The following is a 22,482-nucleotide window of genomic DNA, read 5'->3' as shown; positions in this document are numbered from 1 at the left end:
CTATCCATTATCCAATTTTATCTCCCAAGTCTATTCTTGGTCCTTATCCATCAAGGCTAAAGCCTTCAGACCTTCCTTCTATATTGGCACATTATGTTCCTTCATCTCCTACACTTTCCACTCTTAACTCTCCTATTGTACCTCGAGATAAAAAAAAGACACTCATTCTTGACAAATATTCATCCACTCAACCATCTAAATGATTCATATCAGCCTTCTTCATCCACAAGTACCAATTCTTTTGGAAGAAATTTGCATGTTGAACATGAAAGGAAGGAAGACAAGAATCCACTTAAAAATGAAGATCACCATGTCCTATCTAATCGACATGTGAACACAAAGAAAGAAAATAAAATCAAGAGACCACAAAGGTCCACTAACCAAAGAGATGAATCAAATCAAATATGGGCTCCTAACTCTATCATTGAACAAATGCATCCTAAATCACCCAAAGAAAATAAAAATTAAAAACAATGTGGATTCCTAAGTCTCTTTTGAAAAACTTGAAACTTGAAAAAAAATCAAAGTTGACATTCAAGCTTCCACCTCATCTTCTTCCAAAAATCTTCCTCAAAAGCTTCTGAAGCTTTTTGCTCCATCTTCCTTCAAAATTATCCTACCACCTCATACATCTAAACCTTAAGGTATTTCCTCCATCATTCCAACACCCTCCAAGGTGTGTGTTAATGTTGATCTTTCCCACTTTCTCACCTACCCTCATACAATCTTTTCAAGCCTACACTTATCTACTATCCATCCTCCTTTTATCTATCCAAAGCATATGATGTGATCCTTTGTTTACCTTTTCTATCATCTCCCTTTCATCACCCTATCAACATCTTTGATCTTAGCTTCCAATGGCCTTGGCTTATTGTGACTTATCCTTCCAACATGAGCACTATCTAACTTGAAAAAACTTGACCTGTTTCTAAAAATTCAAAAAAAAAAAAAAATCAAAGAAAAAGAGAAAAAGTGCCTTGGTGAAAACTTGGTAAATAGTTGCCTTGGTAGCAAAACTAAAGAACAACAAACTCATCCTATGGTGAAAACCACTTCTTGTGGTGCCTTGGATAAGTACCATGATGAAAGCTTGGCAAACATGCATCATGTGTAATTCTTCCATAATCCATCCATTCCATCTTTCCTCTTTGATCTTGACAATGTTGAGCTAGATCCATGAGCATTGGCTATCTTATCTATTGCTTACCCTATCACGATCCTTCTTATCCCAAACCATTCCTTCATAGCCTCCATACCTAGCTTCATCCTTATTTCTCTATCCTATAGTTATCATATTCATTCAACCCCTTGGTCTTGATCAAAAGAAGTAAAACATGGTTCTTAGAAACCTCTTGACATTTTCCACTCTTTTAGATGATATGCTTTCACAACATCATGTCATTAGCCTATCTCACTCATTGGCTTCCATTGCTAATCTAAAACATGCTTCATATGGATATCTTTCCCTAGCTTGGGTACTCTCAAGGAGTCAATCCTTGAGGATCACATCCTCATTCATGTATAATTACCATCCATCTCATCTACCAACTTACTAATCCATCACATTCTTTACCTTGCTAGATACTAGAACAAAATATGTGATCTTGCTTGCGAGATAGTAATTTCTAAACCATTCTTAAAAAATAATCAAATATAGTCCTGAAAAAAAATTAGAAAAAGCAAAAAATGTCCTGAGAAATTGATCATCTTAGTGAAGATTGACAAATAGGCATTTTAATGTATCACTAAAAAAATCAAATATCTCAAAAACTATTAAAAAAATCATAAAAAGTCCTGGAGGAAAAGTAAAAAAACTTGCCAAGTGGTGAAAACTTGGAAACAAACGCTACTTGAGACCCTTACACTTATATCTATCAACATGTCACTTTGCGCTTCGAGTTCTTCCATCTCATATCTCTTTTCCTTGCCTAGTTTGGAATTGATCCTTGTCTAACTCTAGTGGGCATGAACTCTATAGCTTATTGGGTCTCTTAGTTGCATTGGAATTTCTTTGGAAACTCTTCAAAAAAAAAAATTCAACACTTTCCCCTTAACATTGAGTGTTTTTAACACTTATCAGATACTTTTCCTACAATCTAGGATGTTGTGATATTTCTCATTGGAAGACTTGAGTGCTAGGAAGATGGTCATGTGACTCTCCCACGTGCACTTAAACTGAAAATTGATCGAGACTTGTTGACTTTTTTGTTTTCCTATTGTCTATGTCAATTTATTTGTTGAGTGTTCCTTCTGTAATAGTCTCTCAAGGATGTATTGAATTAGAGGACTAGGGGAATCAAGCATATTTTCCTTTAATTTCTATCTATGGGTGTACTTTGTAGATCTTAGGTGTCTCGAGCATCTTGCTTCACCCACTCAACACTAAGGATCTTTGAAGTTACATTCTTGTTTATTTTTCGCAAGACTTTTCTTATGTTCTCCAAATTTTTGTGTCTTGGTGCGAGCACAATCTTGCTAAACTAAACCTAGGGTATCTAACTGCATTGTCATCTTGATCTTTATCTCTTTGATGCATAGGTTGGGTTACCACACTGTTATCCAATATAGATCATATTCACATTCTCATAGTTTACACTAGTGATAGTTGTATGATTTTCTAATGTCCCTAATAAGGCTCAACAATAAAAACTAGGACCTATTATATAACCTTGCAATTGCACCTTTCATACTAGTTGGCATTCTAGGGTCCATTCTAGCTTAGTTTGCATTTGAGTGTTGAGAGAGTCTTCTTTATCTTTCATGGACATGTTGGTCAACTGCGTTCATCTTCTTAGTTATTCTCCATCATGTTTTCATCCTCATTTGATCTTTTTATCTCTTCTTTCTCTTCTTTTCCTGTCATAAAAAAGGGTTAATCTCATTATCACATCTAATCTATCCCTTTGGGCCCCTTATACTCTTTTGACCTATTTTTGACCTTTAAAAAAAAAAAATCTCTTTGGATTTACATGAAAAATTAAACCCTTACCTAATTTTGATGTCCTAGATCCATTTTTGGAATTGAAATGTCTTGATGGTCAAAATCATGTTTTAAAATTGTGCCTTCTTTTGCTCCGTTGACTAAATTTCTAAGACTTAATCTTCAATTCTTTTAAGGTATTCATCATTTATATTCTCTTAATTTCTCTTCTCATTCATTCCACTTCCTTTCATTTCACCTTTCTTTTGTTTCAACTTAATTCTTATATGCTTTATCTTTATGGTCAAATTTTGTCAAATTGGGGTATATTATCAACTCTTGGTGGTCAACCTTGGATCTTAATCTCTTATCTATCATCTTTGACTTTATCTTATCTCAATGTTATTGAATCTATCTCATTTCTAGATTTCCTCTACATCATTTCAATTTCGATCCTGAGGGGGCAGGAATACTCTAAACTATTTATCTGATCTATTGGCTTTAGACTTGTCAGTACCTATCTCGGGGTCTGATTTGTCTTAACTCGATCTATCTACTCTCTCCTAGCTACTTATCTTTAACATATTAGTGCTCATTTTGGGTGTTGATATTGTCTTATCTATTTCCCTCCTAATGTTTAGTCCCACTACTTATTGAATGTGCATTCAGGATCATCTATCTCTTTGTACTTCATTCGATCAGGTTCAGAGTCGTATCTACCTACTAGCTTGAAATCTTCATTATTTGACTTTATGTGTTCCTAGATCGAGCACACATTAGTCAAAGAGGGGCAAATGTAATCACCCAAAAATGACCATCTAGACTATGAGCCCCCTTTTTAGCAATTTTGCATAATTTACCTATCACTTATTCTTTATCAAATCACAAATTTACTATTTATTTGATTATAATCTATGGTTTGAACACCATGTCGTAAGCCTTTATTTGATTAGAAGATTTTTCTCTCTTTTAATTAAATCAAAATCCTCAAAGTTCATTTATTCCCGAGTGTTCACATGAAAAGCATTATTCCTATTTTAAAAATGAATGAAAAAATATTTTTGTCTCACATGAGGTGCAGACTTTCCAAGGTGGGTGGAATCTTTATTCTCCTCCACACATCTTTTTCCTCTTACACATATCCATTGATCTCTCTTGGGTGAGATGCTTATGCATATGGATCATTCAAGACTTATTTCCCACCCTTGATTTTGCCTCTTATTCTCTACTGTCCATTTATATTTAAAAGGGAGGTTCTCTCCTCACTTTCTCATTCATTCTAGTTTATGCTAACATTATGTTGAATATTGTCTTAGAGGCTTTTGGACTACTTGGGGCATTCACTTTGCACTCATTTTACATTTGCATTAGCTTGCTTGCATTTAGCTTAGTTTTCTTTTTATGCATAACTTAGCTCATGCAACTTAACTAGGTGGTTTTGTAACTCTTTGTTAGTATAGATCTTGCATCTTGCATGTCATTCTAGTTTACTTACACTTGCATTTTATACTTTGATTATTATATATTGACTTTCTAGCCTCTACTCTTTGAATCTTCCATTATATGGTGCACCTTGCAAGGGTTTCTTAAGCTAGGTTCATTTGAGAGCCACAATCTCATAGCCCTTGCACATCATAGATAGGAAGCTATAAACTGCCTCCTGAGATGCTCTTCGTCATGGGTATTCTCAAGTATAATGGTCCATAGAAGTGTCTCTACATCTTTGACATACGACTTTCAATTACAAGAGGAATTTGAAAATCTTCATCATTATAAACAATTAAATTTTGATAAAAAGAGGCAGGGGGTGTTGGTTTTGATGCTTTGAGAACAAGCTTCTTTTGTGCATGTTTTATCTTGGGGTAACATTGTAGCTCATAATGAAAAACTTTTGTTTGTAAGACTATTGTAGACTTTAACCCGCTTAGAACCAAATCATCATCTATCCCAATAGCCTCCCTTTTTGCATCTTTTGATCTTTTCACTTTCACACACTTTAACAAGAATATAATTTTAGTTTAAGTTGCACTAATGAAGATGCATAACTAATTAGTTTCATTGGGTTGCTAGGTTTGAGGAATTTCACCAACACACATTTTAAACCTATCAATGAAACCCCTTATAGATTCATTCTCTCTTTTTTGGAAATGAAAGAAATTTAACAATAACTTAAAATGACTTGATGTTTATGGTTGAATCCTAATCCCCCCCATTTGAACATAATTAAGCCAACTCACATCCCACACAAAAATAAAGGATAAACTTATGATTATTAGCTTTCTAAAAATATTGTCTTCTAATAAAATTATTTCCTATCATAACTAATTAATTTTTTATATTTGATATTATAATTAGAACTAGTTCATGAAAAATACCTACCACTATGTGACACTTGTTACATATGTAATATTAAACAAAAATTCATCGAGGACTTAAACAAGTTTTGCACTATATTTTGTAAGTAAATTTAAATTTAACATGCTACAATAAATTTCCATCTTAAAATGTTAGGATCTTTATAATGAATTATATACTAGCACTTGCATCAACAGAAGATGTTATGGTTATACCCATAATAAGATATAATTAAATAATATATCGAAGGATACTAATCAAAGAAATAGGAATAATAATTTTTACTATATCATAGTAAATATAAGATTTTTGTTTGGATACATACATATTTAGTCTATATTATTCTTTGTTTGAGTACTTGTCAAGAATTCAATAATAAGTTATGGCTTTGTTTAAGCACTCAACATATTAACATAAACTTTAATTATATATAAATCAACTGGATTGGTATTTTAATTAAGAGTTTTTAATATAATATTTTTAAATTATGCATGAAAAGTAGAAATAACGTACCTTGTTGCAAGTTCAAGTCTTTTTAATGCCCTTTAGAATAATACTAGATCTCATTGTGATATGGCTATTGGTCTTGTCATAAATAGATTATCTTTCCCTTGAACTAACTCAAATTTTACCTATAATTGTACTATTAACCATAATGCTAACTATACTTATAGTCATAATCTTCATTTTTGCCCTAGTTCTCTAGTAATATTATGAGGAATTTAATTGACAGAAAATACATGATAAATGTGCATATCGAGGCTACAAATTTTTGAGCTTGCAAACAAATCTCTTTACTTGCTGCTTCAAAAATATGAAAAGTTGGAGTTGATTTAAATTTTTTAAATTGAACTCCAAGGACACTTATTGGGTTTGGGACTTATCAGATGTGTACAAAACCATATTAAGAAGAGTGTAACTGAGGTTTAGCAATAAAGTAGCCATCATTGACCTATAATACATTATTTTTACCCACCTAGATGTAAACTTGGTCATAAGTTATATGTAGACCTTTTACAAAGTATTATGAGTGTAGAATAATATATTGTAACATTGACGAGGTTTAAATGATTTATTTATTTTGTAGAACTATATAATATAAATTTATGTTAGCTGAAATTTGTATAAAGCATTGAAATTCAACATAAATCAATCCATTAAAATAACCATTTAGTATAATATCCAAATTTAGATTAAACAATTTTATTTTATTTTTGATATTGAAAAAATAAGTTTTTTCCCCTTAAAATGAATATTTATCCACATTATATTTAGTTAATTAGATAAAACGTAATTTTATAATCTTGGAGGATGACTCCAAGGTGCTACAACTATGATACCCACATTCAGTGTGATGCTCACATATATGTTGTTGTATGTAGTTTTTTATCATTGTTTGAGTTCTCGATGACCCAGTAGTGAAAGTGATTTGGATGCCTATTGGCATTGTAGTTGTAGATTAAACACACATGTAGGCAATTGTGTTGCCGATGGAGTGAGGGATGTGGTGCAATATAATATTAATGGCTTCCTCCTTTGTGTCAATAACATATATTGGAGTTTATGCCCTACAACATGCCCTTCGTAGATCATGGTCACTTCTTCAGAAATGAACTTGCATTCCCACACATGCCTGGTCAGAATCTTTGTTCATAGACATCAACACAAAAATAGGGAGGTATAAGGAGGTGATATGGAAAGATAAGGTGGTTAAATGGAGAGATAAGGGGATGAAAGTGGAGGGATACAAAGACAAAGTGGAAGGACAAGGAGGCATGATAAGGAGATGATATGGAGGGATAAGGAGATAGAGCAAGAAGGTGATGTTACTAATGGGCTACAAATAGTCTTAGGATGGGTGTGAACCTTGAGAAACTTGTTCTTTAAGTAATTAGATGTATGCAAGATACACCACAAGAATGGGATCTCCCAGATGTGACTCCACTAGCTCAAAGCTCCACTTAAAAAATGATTACTGATAAAAAGTAATTCTAAAATCTTAATAAACTATTCCGTAAAAATAAAGAGTTTTATAATCCCCATTATATAATTAACTTGTTTTAAATTTATAATTATAGATATACATTTATAACGTTTTATTGGCAAAGTTTTATTTTATATATTAAAAAAACTACATCGCTAAAATCTTAAAATCACTCTATAAGAAAAATAATATATTATTTTTATTTTTCAAATGTTAATCTTAATTTGTATTATATTATTTTTGAAATTTAAAATTATTGTCAAAGTTTTATATTTTTAATTTCAAAAGTAGCAATAACAAAATTATTTTGAAAATCAACTACTTATGGATTTTCCTTAACAATTACTAGCAGTTGCACCCAAAAGAGATGCAATGTTTTAGTCGATACGAAAATATATTTAGTATTATATTATTTTAGACAACAAATAAGAATGTGCATTTGTTTCTTTTATTTCCATCTCTCTATGTGAAGGATAGTCTAAACAATGGGTGAATCCAATTACTTAATGAAGTGTTCATTTTGAATTTTAGGTCTTCACTTTATTGCAAAGAAAAATTCCTCTAGTGGTCTTCCTCTTTTCTGCTTAGAACCGTGTATGAGCTATTTTGCATTTTTTTGTCAAAGGAGAACAATTGTATACGAAGCTTGTTTAATGATTTGAATCTTCACATAACTATGAATTTCAAGCTTTGCCTCTCTATTATGTCAATGTTGATGGTTTCTTTCTATGGTGTTAGTCCCTAAGATTTATGTATTATTATAGCCCATGTCATGGTCAATGGTAATTGCATTCGAGTACCTAGTTACATGGGAATTATCAGTACGGTCTTGGGGTTATCCCCATTCCATGGTGGATCAGGATAATTATCAATTATTACTACAACATATGCTAGAACATGTGGTGGTCTATATCTAAGGTTGTTAGCATTATGCATTATTTTTTCCCTGAGCTCTTGTGTATGTCCATATGTTCGTCATCAACATGATGTGTTGGCCTTCACAAAGTAAGATTTGCTTCTCCAATTGTTCACCACTAGTACCATTTTACGTCTTTGCTTTATTGCAAAGAAAGATTACTCAATCGATCTTCCTCTTTTTTCTTTAGAACCATGTATGAGTTATTTTTCATTTTTGAGTATATATTAAAGGAGAACATCGATTGGATGTGAAGGTTGTTTAATGATTACAAAATTCATCTAGAAAGGAATTTTTAATAGTCAATCTAAATACATGCTCGTATCATATTTACAAACATTAACAATCCATAATTTAGAAAAAAAGTCAAACACTTAAAAGTTAAACATCGTATTTATATTCAAATCTTAAAACTTATTTTGTATATGATGTTCATTTAATGTTGAAAGATTATTAAAGTATGAATCTCAACACTTACCTTAATTTTTTTTTTTTAAATTTTTTTTTATGGTGCATCAGTTTTTTAAATAAGTGTTATACTTGAACCATTCAAATGAACAACAACACTATATTTTTATATTAATCGTAAAATGATTTTATTATTATCATTAGATAAGTTTTGGAAAGAATTGCATTCTTGTGTATATAATGTAGTTCTAAGAAACCTACGTTTATTGAAGTAATCAATCATGTTAATCTTTATTCATATTTTATTATTTTTAAACTTTAAAATTATTGCAATATATATATATATATATATATATATATATATATATATTCTAAAAAATTAGCAATAATAAAATTATTTTGAAAATGAGCTACTTATGGATTTTCCTCAATAATTATAAAGGTGTACGTTTGTTGAATACTCAATAATTGACATGGAAAACAACTCTTCTAGTAGGCCCTACTTTACTCTCTAAATTGTCCATTATTCATCGTAGTCAAGCCTATATGTATGCTTGCACACTCTTCATTAACACGAAAACCCCTGCAAAAGATGTTTGTTGTCTTTTTTTCTAACAAACAAACAAAAAAAGGTATGAAAAACTATTGTGGCGTTGTTTCCAAGATAGTTTTTTATCATATTTTGTTTAATAGCTTTTCAACATAGTTTTCGATTAACCCACTACTACCTTATTAGGCAGCATTTTTTTTTCAAATTTTTTAGAATGAGGAATTGAATTCGGTTGGCCAATATTTCCATATAATACACTATTGATTGATTAAATTGAATACAATATAATGTGAAATAATATCTAAATGTCCACTCTTTGGATACATTTTTCAGTTTTCAATAATATATTACACAAGTATATTATATGTGAGCTTACTTAAAGATTATTTTATTTTATTTTTTCAGCAAAAGTGGGCTAACCACTTAAAATTTTATTAAACTTGACTCGAGAGCTCATCAGAGAAAGAACTAGGAAGAAAACTCTGAATCCTAGCCCAATTACAGAAGAGGAAAATAAAAAGAAAAGAATAGAAGGGAAGGGAGCCAATTTGTAGCAAAATAGAGTGAAAGTTGTGAACAAGTGTTGTCAAAAATGTCAAGACTTCTCATTCTCAATAAGCTCTTGCAAACACTGCCATACAAAGTTATGAGTATATGGGCTGAATGCTTCAAAATTAACATCATCACAACCAAGATTAGCAAGATAATTTGCGACTCCATTACCTTCTGGGTAGATATGATAGATACAATGGTCATCAAAAGAGCCTAAAAGATTCCAAATTTGATTCATAATATACATGAGTTTCCAACTGAGGAGTGATCTCTTGATGCATGCATTAATAATAATCATGGAATTGCCTTCAATATGACTTTATTAAACCGTCTTTTCTTAGCCAACACTAGACCAATGAACAAAGCTTGAGCTTCAACAATGTTGTTAGTGCCTGGGGGAATTGGAACAACTTTAATTGCTTGTTAGTACCTTACTTAAAGATATTGACATGCAATAGAAAAATAAATATATTTAAAAGAAAAAATAAATGTATTTAAAAGAAAAAATATATAAAAATTAAAAGAAAAGAAAAGAAAAAACAAACATTTAGATCGTAGAATCAAAGACTTAGACATTAAAAATATTAACAAAACTAGATATTTTATTGCTTTTATAAAAATATTTTAAAACATATTTAGAGTATATCCATGCTTTTAATATAATAAAAAATTAGAATTTTTTTAATGGGATTTTCATTATTTTCATTAAAACAAAATTAATGAACATTTATCTAAACATCAATAGTAATAGAACAAAATATAATAATTTTAATTTAAAAATAACTAGAGAGGGCATATTTGACAACATACCTATCCCACTGTCACATGACTAAATGAATTGTGAAAAGGTGTAGCTAGATTATTTATGCACTTGATTTGAATGTCTTTGTATATAAAATGTAATCCAAAATAAAGTGTTGCACAATTTTCACCATTCTTGTGTAAAAGACACACACCTTTTCTTCCCAATCTTCTTTTGGTCATTTTTTACTATTTGTTTCATATTGAAGATGATGTGGATTGATCTAGCAATGAAATGAGAAATTTCAAACCTTATGAGATATTAGCCTTTAAATAGGCCATTGGCTAACGGTTCAAGAAGTGAGGATAAACTCATCAAGTCTTTTGTCCCTTTGTAACATCTTTCCCTACACATCTTTGTGAAACTTATCAACAACAAAAGCCCTTATATCCGTATAATTATTATGACAAACATGTAGGTAATATTTCTTTTATATGACTGCTTTCTTTTGTTCACAATTTCTTTAAATACAACCTCAGACAAATGATTTGTTTGTATTTGCTTTATTTTTTCAAATATATTAGATTATGCACCATAACCAAGGCTTCAAATTGAAGTGTGCTTGTTTTAGCTAGAAGAATCTCATAGGGGATTGATGCTTTTTGACTAGAATTCGCTTGTGATCATGCATTTTTTTAATTCTATCCAATTCAAGTTGAAGGTATTGCTAGCTTAAATTTCACATTAATAAAGCACCACCATAATCATTGATAGCCTAAATGGAGTTTGAAATGTTTACCAATCTCATAACTTAAACTTCTCAACATCTATTTTGGGGAGGAAAATGAATGGTGAGCAACCTTCTCAATTTATTTTTCTTTGACAAGTTTATGAATTAAGTTTGTTGTTAAAGTTAATCCAAAGTTATTTATACTTTTATTATTTCCACTATAATACTTCCTTCATAATAAAAGTTGAACTACATTTTTTTATTTTTGTTGGAGAGTATTATGATCTTGATCTTTCTAGTATTAACTTCTATACCTACCTCTTTGTGAAAGTGTTCAAAGGCACACAAATGCTCTTGCACCCTCATGTAGATGTGCAAATGTAAATAAGTTCATTAAGGGAAACGAGCCAGTCATCACCCATGTACGCAATACCGCCACGCTAATTGTTACCTTTCTCCCCAATTACCACCCAAAAAAACTCTAGTCCCTGCACACAAACATGCCAAAAAAATCACCATGAACACCAATAGCCGTTCACTTTTTTTCATTTTATAGTTTTCTTGATTGCTAATTGACCCAAAACGTACTATAACATTTATCCAAAAAGTACTATAACAACTATTGGGAGGCTTAGTGGCGGTTATTTGGCAAATGTTCTAAAATGACACTTCTAGACCACCTCACACTCTACGAGTTCTACAAAGAGCTCTGTAAATGTGGGAAATTTTAAAGGTTAGCTTTAAGCTCTTTACTCACCTATGAAGGTTCACCAAAAAAATGAGCAAATTTTGACATACAAATTAGGAATTGCAGGTGCACAAAGTTAGCTTGGGTAGCTACTGGGTTGTTTCCCCTAATATACAAGAGAAGTTTGAGAACACACTCGTTTCCCCACCCCTTCATATTCGATCACTCTTTAAATTTGTCGATATAAAGGCGAAAGATAATAGAGATAACTTTGCTTATGACTTTTATGTGAACTTTCTCATAAATCTTATGAATAATCATTCTTGAAAGTTTCCAAAGATTGATAAGTAGGAGATAATTTCCACAGCAAGTCAAATTGTGATATTGCTATCATGATTTAACTGTGTGATTTTGAGTCAAACTCATTGACCCATGTTTAATGAGTAGTTATTCAACATGAATCCATCTCTTATGAGAATAAATGGAACACTTAGCACTCATTGGATCTAGGTGATGCTCACAGGGGTGAAGCATCGGGACTTCTTGGGAGGTCACCCATCCCAATACTACTCCAGCTTGAGCGCGCTTAACTACGAAGCTTTGGATTCATGTTGAATAACTACTCATGAAACATGGGTCAATGAGTTTGACTCAAAATCACTTAGTTAAATCCTGATACCAATATCACAAGTTTCCAAAGATACTAAAATTCTTCAATCTGCATTGTAATTTCTATCTAAAAGATGCTGATTACTTTTTTAACTCAACAAATATAATAAGCTTAGTCTTTCTTCTTCCATACATAATGAAGATATTAGTAAGCAACATATGGAAATCTGTACACAATACCAATAATCTAAATGAACTATTTAAGAAAGCAAAACTTAAGCTACATACTTCTAAATTACCTAAGATCTAGCTAGGTACAACAGAAAAGTTCATAATGATTGTTAACAATTCAATCTTGATCTCATACCATGTCATAGATTTTGTCAAAACTCACCAATTCATTCAATCGTACATTTTCCATAATTATAAGCATACCGTGATCAGCTTTTGAATAAGCATTTGACAAGACTTCCCTCCAATACCCTTCGCTCTCCGTGCCAGAAAATGAGCCATCTTAGGACAGAGAGATGATCCTTTCGGACATTCAAAATTCGAACAAGGATGACGTGTAATCTGAAAATATTGGGGGTGGTTTGCCCTCGGATTTCATAGGTCTCGACCAACCGTTCTGTCATTCTCGCTATTTTTTCAGTCATCGAGCTCTGGAATTCTTGCAGGAGATTGCATAAATGGTTTGAGAAAAGGTGTTATTAACGCGTTTATGTAAATTGTATTGGAGATGGAGAGGTATGAGAAATTGGAGAAGGTGGGAGAGGGCACATACGGGAAAGTGTACAAAGCCAAAGACAAAAACACAGGGCAGCTGGTAGCTCTCAAGAAAACTCGCCTTGAGATGGACGATGGAATACCTCCCACTGCACTCCGTGAAGTGTCTCTTCTTAAAACGCTGTCTACAAGTATCTACATTGTCAGGTTATTTTGCGATCAGCCCCCCTTCTTTTAACTGATGTTGAACTTTTGGGCTTATAATCTTGTTTTGCCTGGGCAGACCACGGGGTAGATGAATGATAACGGTAGAATGCCATTTTGATCTGCTTCCTTTCAATGCTTGGCAGATATATGTTTGTAAAAATTACCCTGTTATTACTAACTGCGTGTTGTAACAGATTAAGTTGGGTTATACCCATTTTCTGCCTTATCTTATTTCCAAATATGTATTTGGATTTCCATCATATCCTACGCTTTTGAATCACAGGTATCTAGCGTCTTAAAATTGCCTCTATCTGAAATCAATAGGTCTTAACCATGAGAGCCATATTTTTTTAAGCTGGAGTGATACCATGGGCTTCCTTAGATCCATATTGGGTAATCTTGGCCATTTTGAAAATCTTTAAACATGGGTCAAGCTGGAAGATACTCTACAATCATTACACCACAACCTTATCACTTCCCGCATATGGTCATGGTCCATTGCGGCCATATGTTTGTGCCTCCACTGCTCTGATTGTTTTCTAATAGGTCTTTGATTGAGATGTAAAATGGGCTTTCAAAAATAGTTGTTCATTCTTTTCTTTTGGAACGGGTTCTGAACTTAGATAGAGTTAGGTCGTTGAAGTTTGAAAGCATTAGAAAGTCCATGGTTATTAAAATAGTAATCGTTCTCATCTGATACTTGGCTCTGAGCTTCTGAGTAGGTGTTATGCATTTAGATGGATATAATCTACAGACTCTTCAGAGAGATGTTATTCATGTTGTAAGGCCGTGTATGCTCTCAATAGGAGATCAATTAGACCCATTTTTCATCTCTCCCATGGGCTGTTTAAAAGCTTTTAGATATTCAATTGATAAACTTTACCTCCCAGAACTCCCGCCAGCTGAAAAAATAGGTTCACCTCTAAACTCAGTTCCTTCGGAAGTTTGCAGTGGGTTCTCTATGAGCTGGTTTTAAGGATGCAAATTCATGTCCGATGGCCTCTTAAGTTTTCCTGTTTTATCTAAATGGATGTTTGCACCAGTGCTGGATCGTACAATAACTCTCTCCTTCAAGTTATTAATATGAGTTTGCACTAAACAGAGTTGAAAACTTGGTGATACCCTAAAATTTGACAAATGTATGTTTGATCCCTCTTACCATTTTATCTTTGTTTAATCTCATTTAGATAAAGTCAAAAGTGAAAAGCATGATAACACGTAATATCCCTGGTGCTCTTGCTATGCTAGCTTTCGAACAGCTATCTTCAAAATACCTATGTCGAGGTGTTAAGGAACCTGGAAAATATTTCCCTTTTCAAGTTCTGTTAATTCAAATTTTATGATTTCTTTCACATGAATTTGTTTCATACTCTAAGCTGGAGATTCTGTTCTGGCCAGACGTGAATTCTAATGTGTTGCAAGGATGATGGTGCAGCCTTTTTTTAAACTGAATTTGTTTTTATGATTCACTTACATTAGGATGCACATCCTAAGGGTCATAGATGTTGGATGGGGATTACTCCTGGACATCTGAATTAAAACGTGGTTGATGATACAAAAGTCTTTCAATTTTTCCATTAAATAGGGTAGCTGTTTTTGTCCGATACTTAACATGGGAGTTGTATTACCTGGGCTCATGCTTATAATTGATGTGTCATTCTAGTGGGAAGGGGCAGGCAGGTACACTCAGAGCAGAACAAATTTACAGTACGAAACTCTGCTAGGTTTAGCAGTTATCTACGCTCCTTTGACTTAACTGAATAGATGTTGTGTCATATACAGATCTAAAGACCTGAGGTGCCCTTTTAATTTCTAGTTTGTGATTTCAATCGTGCATCTTTGTATACACTTCTGTGTTTGGTTATTTCAATTCTCTGCCAATATGTCTGATGATAAAACTGAATTTTCAGGCTGCTTTCTGTTGAGCATGTTGAGAAGAAAGGCAAATTACTTTTGTACTTGGTTTTTGAGTACCTTGATACAGATCTGAAGAAATTCATTGATTCTGGTCGATATGTGATTAATGTCAATCCTCTGCCTCCGAAATTGATTAAGGTATTTCTTTCACGAAACCTGTTTTTATGTTTATATTTATGTGTCGGCAGCAATTTACTGAGTAGGTAACTTGGTATCTATTTATTGATGGACTACAGAGTTTCATGTATCAACTCTGCAAAGCTGTAGCTCACTGCCACAGCTATGGAGTATTGCACAGGTGATGTTACAGTGTCCACAAAAGTATACTTATATGTATATATATTATAGGTTTGCAGATTTGATTTTGGGTTTTGTGATTTACCTTGTTCTGTTAAAGAGCCATTTGTTTTTTAGTTGTACCTATTTCATTGTGTAAATCCAGATTATTCGACCATATAAGAATTGATGCATGATTGATAAAATATAGAGCCTCACTGGGATAAATTTGTGCAGAGATTTAAAACCTCAGAATCTATTGGTAGACAAGAGCAAGGGTTTGCTTAAAGTTGGTGATCTAGGAATTGGGAGAGCTTTTACCATACCTTTGAAAAGCTATACACATGAGGTCTTTCATAGTAAATTTGATCCCACTACCCTTTTATTTTGTTATAGTTTATGGGAATCTCGAGGACTTGGTTATTGATTATAATGTTGATTTCTGTTCTGTATCCTTGCAGATTGTCACTCTGTGGTACAGGGCTCCAGAAGTGTTGTTGGGTACGTACTATTCAACACCTGTTGATGTCTGGTCTGTTGGCTGCATTTTTGGTGAGTTAGATACTCAACTAAACAAATCACTTATTGAGTATTTTGAATGCATTTCTTTTCTTGATTTCTTACAGTTCTGTCTCACCGTTAAAGCATTCCCAGTTTTAGTAAGTAAGACCTGATAATTTTCACAAAGGAATGCCTGCTAAGCTGACTTTTGTAATCTTGATGCTTTAGCTGAAATGGCAAAAAGACGGCCACTTTTCCCTGGGAGTTCTGAACTTCAACAATTGCTTCATATCTTCAGGTAAAGCTTGAAAATGATCTAGAAGGAAACTATATTTGCATTATGTTGTTTTCCCAAGCAAATTAACAAGGTTAGTTTGCACTTGGGATTGAAAGGTTACTTGGAACCCCAAATGAGAACATATGGCCAGGAGTAACTAGATTAAAGGACTGGCATATATACCCTCAATGGAAGCCACAAAGTCTTGCCCATGCAGTTCCCACTTTACCGCCTAGTGGAGTTGATCTTCTTGCTGTATGTTCTGCCTTCTCTTTCAACCTAGGAAGTTGTGTTGTTCTCTTTAAGTCTTTGTTGCTATATTAAAAGGACGAGATACTGAAAAGTCTGATTTGTTTTGCAGAAAATGTTGCAGTATGATCCTGGGAGGAGGATTTCAGCCAAGGCAGCGTTGGATCACCCCTACTTTGATGATCTTGACAAGTCTCAGTTTTGAGCATTTATTTGAGATTTCTATTGTTTATATGGCTCTCAAATGGGGTACAAAGTGCCTTACATGTATGCATAGATTAGATAGAGTTCATAATTGTTAATACGGAGGCTTTTGCAAATGGATGGCTTTTTACCCTGTAATCTGAAGCAGGCATGCTGAAAATAGAATTTCGTACAGAGAACCTTTATAGGTAGGCAGTCTCATTTTTTGTTTGCAAAAGCAAACAGATCATTCCAGCAATGGAATTGATCCCACTCGATATTTTATTCATTTGTTTATTAGTGATAGTGAGCTTCTTGAGCTCCTTGTTTAGCCAAGGGTCCTATTCTCCATTCAAGACATCTATATTTACATAGAAAACTATTGGATCTATTTTGTCTAGCTTGAAAGCCTTGGCAAATCAAAGTTTGAATGCTATGAACTGACATATATAATCAGTATTCAATATAGACAAGAATATGAACTGTAGTATACTTGCAATTATATACATTAGATTTTGTTTTTATCACAAGGTTGAAATATGAAGGTCTTATATTTGTTTAGATGATGAAGTTACAGATAAATTTCAAATAATCTAAATTCTATTAATTCCTATTCTTTTGACACATTGTTATTTCATACCAGGTTGAACCTTAAAATATTACAGAGTGATTCTTAACGAAAGTAAAGGATAGTTGATATGGAGAGTAATAATTCATGAATGCATGTTTTGGATGCTGTTATAGTTTTCTTCATTTCCACCTCTTGCTTGTCAAATTTGATCACACTAATATTCAGGTTAGTAGTCTAAGTCCTTCCAAATAGGGTAATTGTTAAAAAACATCTCGTATCTCCAGGGCTAGGAGTTATAAAATGCACAATAACTTTTGTAAGGTTAGCTTCGCTGTTTCCTTGAGAACCCTCAGTGATCTTATAATAACTGATTCCTTTTTTCTGGGTAACCAGCTACTACCAAAACTACAATATGATATGATCTCTTGTAGTTTAATAACCTTTGCCATTAACTGAAGAGCCTTCAGCATTCTTGAAGATTTTTGATGCTCTGAAGGGTCTTCAGTGTTCACAATAGTTTTTATGTAATGGATGCTTGATAGGAGGAAAGATCAATTATATTATTGCAATAGAGTATACTATAAAACCTCGGGAAGAAGTGGAATTGCACCCCTATCTTCATTTGTCATTTTTGGGATGTGGTTTAAAGGTTGGGCTGATTTTTCTGTTGTCTACTTTAATCTGTTCCTAATCTCTGTTGCTTGGTTATCCTATACATGGTCTTACGAAGGATAGAGGGGTTTCTACGTTGAAGAGTTAGGGTTTGATTTTAAGAATGAGGCAGGTTATTGTCTTGAAGTCATGGATCTAATAATACACGTGGTTTTAAATTTCTTTTTTCAGTTTTCTTTCCCTAGATGTTTTGTTAGTTTGAGGGATCTATTTGCGCTCATGCCATAATATTTGTCAGGGTAAAGGCATATATCCATGTCATCATGTTGAGACTTTGTTGGCGTCATCACTGCAATAGTATCGTCTTGACAATTGGCCGGAAACTTTGCCCCATCCGTGCTTTACTCACAATCAATTTAATCAAAAAATTACTATCCGCTAATTCAGACAAAAAAATTCTACATTCCTATGACATCAGTTAGTAGTACCAATCACCATGGCAATTGGTATTTCTTCAATCTTTGCTTCTCCTTAAAGGCTGACTGCGTATCTTCCTGTTACGAAAAAAGTTGGATCTTTTGAACAAGCAATTGCAGATTAATTGATACTCTGATGCTACAAACACTTGCAAATAATATATCTCTTTACAAATTCAAGGTCTAATGTGTCTCCTCTCTTTCATTCTTTTTGATCAAACAATCTGTGATTTGATGGTATACAGGTCACAATTTATATTCCCTGTAATATGGCGCAGCATTAGATTCTTCTAATTATTGCTTTTATGGGTGTTTTGTATTTCTGCTGACACAAGCAGAACTTTTACCCCTGGATGCTCTTAGAATCTTCATGGTCGAGTAGGTAATGGTATTGCAAAGGTTTGCTTAATGCAGGTATCAAGAAAAATGTCAAGGAAAATGACAAAAACACATATCTTGCATTGCTTATCAGCAAGAGACTTTTCAGTCTCTCTTGCTGCAGCAACGGCTGCATTCTGCCAGCTCAACATTCATGATAGGTATGAAAAGGACAGAATTGTCTAGTGATTACTGTGCAGGTACCTGATTTTTATCTTCTGGATGCTTGAGCTCGTTGTGTTTACATGTGGTAACGACAAATTTTAATCACAAATATGTTTCTGCTGCATGCAAGGAATATCTTCAGTTGTCGCTGCAATTCTTCATAAAGAAACGAATATCTTCTGATATTGCTGGTGCATTTTGTCAGGCTAGGTCCTAAGGCTTGAATCATCCCCTGAGACCGAATCATCCCCAGAGACCGCCACATCTGCGGTCATAAAAAACAATAATAATCAAAGGATTTACTCATGAATGTTGATTATGATTATGGAAATTCTGCATTTCTCACAAATAACAGCGAACTAGTAGAGATGAAAACTCTTCTGTAAACTTGAAAAAGTCTGAAGGGAATTTACAGACAATCATATAACAAATAAAATCATTTGGGAAAAACGTACAGATACAAATTACCACGGAATAATATATCTTGCCATTCTTGTTGTCGGAGACGGCAATAGAAAATCTGAAAAACTTAATTCACGGGTCATTTTTGGGTCAAACTTTTGATGTTATTGCAAAACTTCAGGAAGTCCTCCATGCAACCAATGAAGATCACAAGGGCTTGTTCAAGAGTTAAAAGTATCCTCAAAGTTACCAAAGCTTAAGAAAAACATTCTTGACATAATAAAAAAGAACATTTTGGCATTTTTCAGTCGTCTTCAAAAGATAAGCCATTTTTTATTGATTCTGTTTTGATATCTTAAAGGCTTGTTTTAATCTTTCAATTTTTTTTATAAAGATGTCTATTTATTCTAAGTTGCGCTTTTTATACTCGTAATGATAAGTTGATCTGTGTTTGAAAATAAAATTATTTTTATAGATAAAAGGTCCATAGGTCCAGTTTTATTATATAATAAAGTGGAAAAGATTTTGTGAATTAATGAAATGACATTGGAGAGGTTTTTGTAATGGATTTTTTGTTGTGATTGTGGACTTAGATTTCTTGTATCACTTGACATTTGAGTTCCCATAATACTTGTAATTTAAATTTGGACTAAGACCATGTTGTTAAGTTGGAGACAAGAGTAGGAGGTATAAAAATAATTACTTAATTTCTATATCAATTGTATCAAATATCTCAATATTATTATATTAAACCTATTATATCATAACTTTCTACAAGTAGAATTAAATTTATTTAGTTTTTTGAAAGAAATTGCAAAATTGTTTTTATTCCCTTTTACAATTGCTAGGGAGAAGTAAGAGAGGGATCGTTGAGAAGATGATTCAAATTCCAAAAGCTCATTATATGAATGTGGTAGCTTGATATATTCAAGGTTGATATTCTCAATATCTTCCCTCAAGCCTTCTTGGTCCTCCTATATGAACTTGTCTATATAGTCAAAATTAGGAGGATATCTTGTGCAAAGAAAGAACATTAAGAAATCCACGATTCTTTTGATAACAAAGTTCTATTTATTGAACCTCCTTCGGTCTTTGAACACTATGGGAAAGAGCGGGACATTGTTTCTTCTCAAGATATTTATATCATAATTATGGGGTTTGGGAATTAAACAATCTTCATTTATGTTGATCATAACCTTTTCCAGGTTCCCTATATACATACTCTTGAAGAGCCTTTTATAGAGGAGATCTATACCTAACTTTTCAGCTTTGATTGAGTGCACCATGGCTACAAACATAGAGGATATATCGAAGGGAAATCTATATATGTTTGTGTTGTAGATAAATTCTTTGTCCAAAATACAGTATATTGCCCTTGTAACAAAAAAATGGGTAGATAGTAACATATCCTTGACAATGGCACTCGTTATCGGACCTTCAAAAGTTGTTTGATTTCGTGGCCCTCGTAATTTGATAATAGTTTCCATTGGGTAATGATGTGTCTACAAGCCTATTTGATACCTAAAATAGTCATCCTGTAAATAGGCTATAACGGTTGTAGAAGGAAAAGGAACTGAGCCAATAAACAATAACAATTATGGAAGATGAAGAGACATAGCCCAAATTCAAATTTAACACAAAATACTTACGCAAATTTAACAACTATAGAAATCTTAATAGATTTATCAATTCTTAGATAAGATGGATATCAAATTAATTTAGAAATTAAAAAACTATAAGGCTCAACAACAAAGAAAGAGAAGAGATTAACAACAACAAAGGAGATCAATAGAAAGGATAAGAAGGGCCAAGAAACAAGACATACTCGACAGAGGAAAGAACATTAGGAAGACATAAAAGAACATATTTGGCGACATAGTTATGTTTGGGATAGCTTTCTCCCTCATGCCATGTCCCTTGATAAAAGTTATCTCAAACATGCTATGTCCCTGATATAATCCATTTTGGAAAGGAAACAAGGAACCCAAGAAAATCAAAAGGTGACATCAAGAAACTCAACAAAACATAAGAACATTAGATGAGAAAGGCTAAGAGAAAGAGAAATAGAGGGAGAAAAAGGATCTAAAATTGGAACTAGCCTCATACTGACTAAGACAAATGGAAAAAAAAATGAAGACTGACAAGAATAGAGAGAATATAAAGACGAAGGTTTACTAGTAAGGTAAGACAAAAAAAAAATTCTAGAAAGAAAATATCAAAATAAAGCTACATACTAGAACCAGAGAATAAAGCCTAAACTAGAGGGAAACAAGCTAAGTAAATCATAAAAAATTGGAAACAAAGAAAATGAATAAGGAGCCAGAATTAACATAAAAATGGAAAGAAAAAAAAGAATATACTTAATCAGCTAACAGGTGTCTAAGCTAAAAAAGGAGCAGAAGAGGTTAAAAGCCAAGACTATTTAATCATAAAATAGAGGAAACTCAGAGAGGGAGAAAAATATTGAAAGAAAGGAAAAAATAAACCTAAAAAATTGGTCAAAGCAAATAGGAAAACAAACTTAATAAAGCAATTTGAAAAGAAGATAAGATCTTTTGTTGCATAGATAGTTATTACCGAGGAAACCAAGTCTAATAACTATAATTAGGAATGAGTGGCAAAATATTAAATTCTATCTATACAACAATATCAAATTTAAAAAAACTAAAAGGATCTCTTACAAACTGTATTAAATATACAAATAATCCACAGTAAACCCTTAAAAACTAAGAACAAATCATATTAAAATGGAAAGGACTGAAATTTTGTTACGAATTGGTCTAGTTAGACTGGACTCTTTTTTTAAAGGAATAAATCCAAACAACATTTGCTTAATAACAAATTGATTATATTGAATTTGTTATTTTACCAAATTTTGATTTGGTATGTTTTGATTTTTTTATGACTTTTCCTAACTTTAAGAACTAAAATTATATTTAGCTTCAAATTTTGATAAGATTGGAACGAGATTTGGTAACTTAGATAATCTCATTTATCGATTATTTTGTTTAACCGAAGTATTCATCTTAGTTATATTTAGGGAGTGATTACTAAGTCCAGTAACCATCTTAGATTTCTACTATTATTT

The 22,482-nt window shown here is 32.6% G+C and overlaps 1 protein-coding gene and 1 long non-coding RNA gene across 2 annotated transcripts; one reads left to right on the top strand and one right to left on the bottom strand.

Moving 5' to 3' along the window:
• Nucleotides 1-12,907: 12,907 nt before the first annotated feature.
• On the top strand, nt 12,908-17,320 carry LOC149548409 (cyclin-dependent kinase B1-1-like). Its single transcript, XM_089792487.1, has 8 exons — nt 12,908-13,387; nt 15,298-15,442; nt 15,541-15,602; nt 15,818-15,929; nt 16,042-16,132; nt 16,310-16,379; nt 16,475-16,613; nt 16,720-17,320. The coding sequence occupies exons 1-8, from the start codon at nt 13,194-13,196 to the stop codon at nt 16,810-16,812; spliced, it is 906 nt and encodes a 301-aa protein (XP_089648613.1). The 5' UTR covers nt 12,908-13,193; the 3' UTR covers nt 16,813-17,320.
• Nucleotides 17,321-18,598: 1,278 nt separating this feature from the next.
• LOC149548408 (uncharacterized) lies at nt 18,599-19,687 on the bottom strand. The gene is made up of 2 exons (XR_016354445.1): nt 19,448-19,687; nt 18,599-19,257 (listed from the first exon to the last, which is right to left on the bottom strand). It is a non-coding gene; the product is annotated as an uncharacterized LOC149548408 (long non-coding RNA).
• Between the last annotated feature and the right edge of the window lie 2,795 nt (nt 19,688-22,482).

Source organism: Cupressus sempervirens, chromosome 7, assembly GCF_028749045.1.
Source record: "Cupressus sempervirens isolate cs-2001-9-10 chromosome 7, ASM2874904v1, whole genome shotgun sequence".
NCBI lineage: Eukaryota > Viridiplantae > Streptophyta > Pinopsida > Cupressales > Cupressaceae > Cupressus > Cupressus sempervirens.
The sequence above is the reverse complement of the archived record's forward strand: the minus strand, read 5'-3'. Positions and strand labels throughout refer to the sequence as shown.

Bases quoted from the DNA above. Each gene is read 5' to 3' on its own strand.
- LOC149548409 (XM_089792487.1), top strand. From the start codon at position 13,194: ATGGAGAGGTATGAGAAATTGGAGAAGGTGGGAGAGGGCACATACGGG. The intron at 15,603-15,817 runs GTGATGTTACAG...AAATTTGTGCAG, and splicing joins AGCTATGGAGTATTGCACAG to AGATTTAAAACCTCAGAATC. The intron at 16,380-16,474 runs GTAAAGCTTGAA...TGGGATTGAAAG, and splicing joins CAATTGCTTCATATCTTCAG to GTTACTTGGAACCCCAAATG.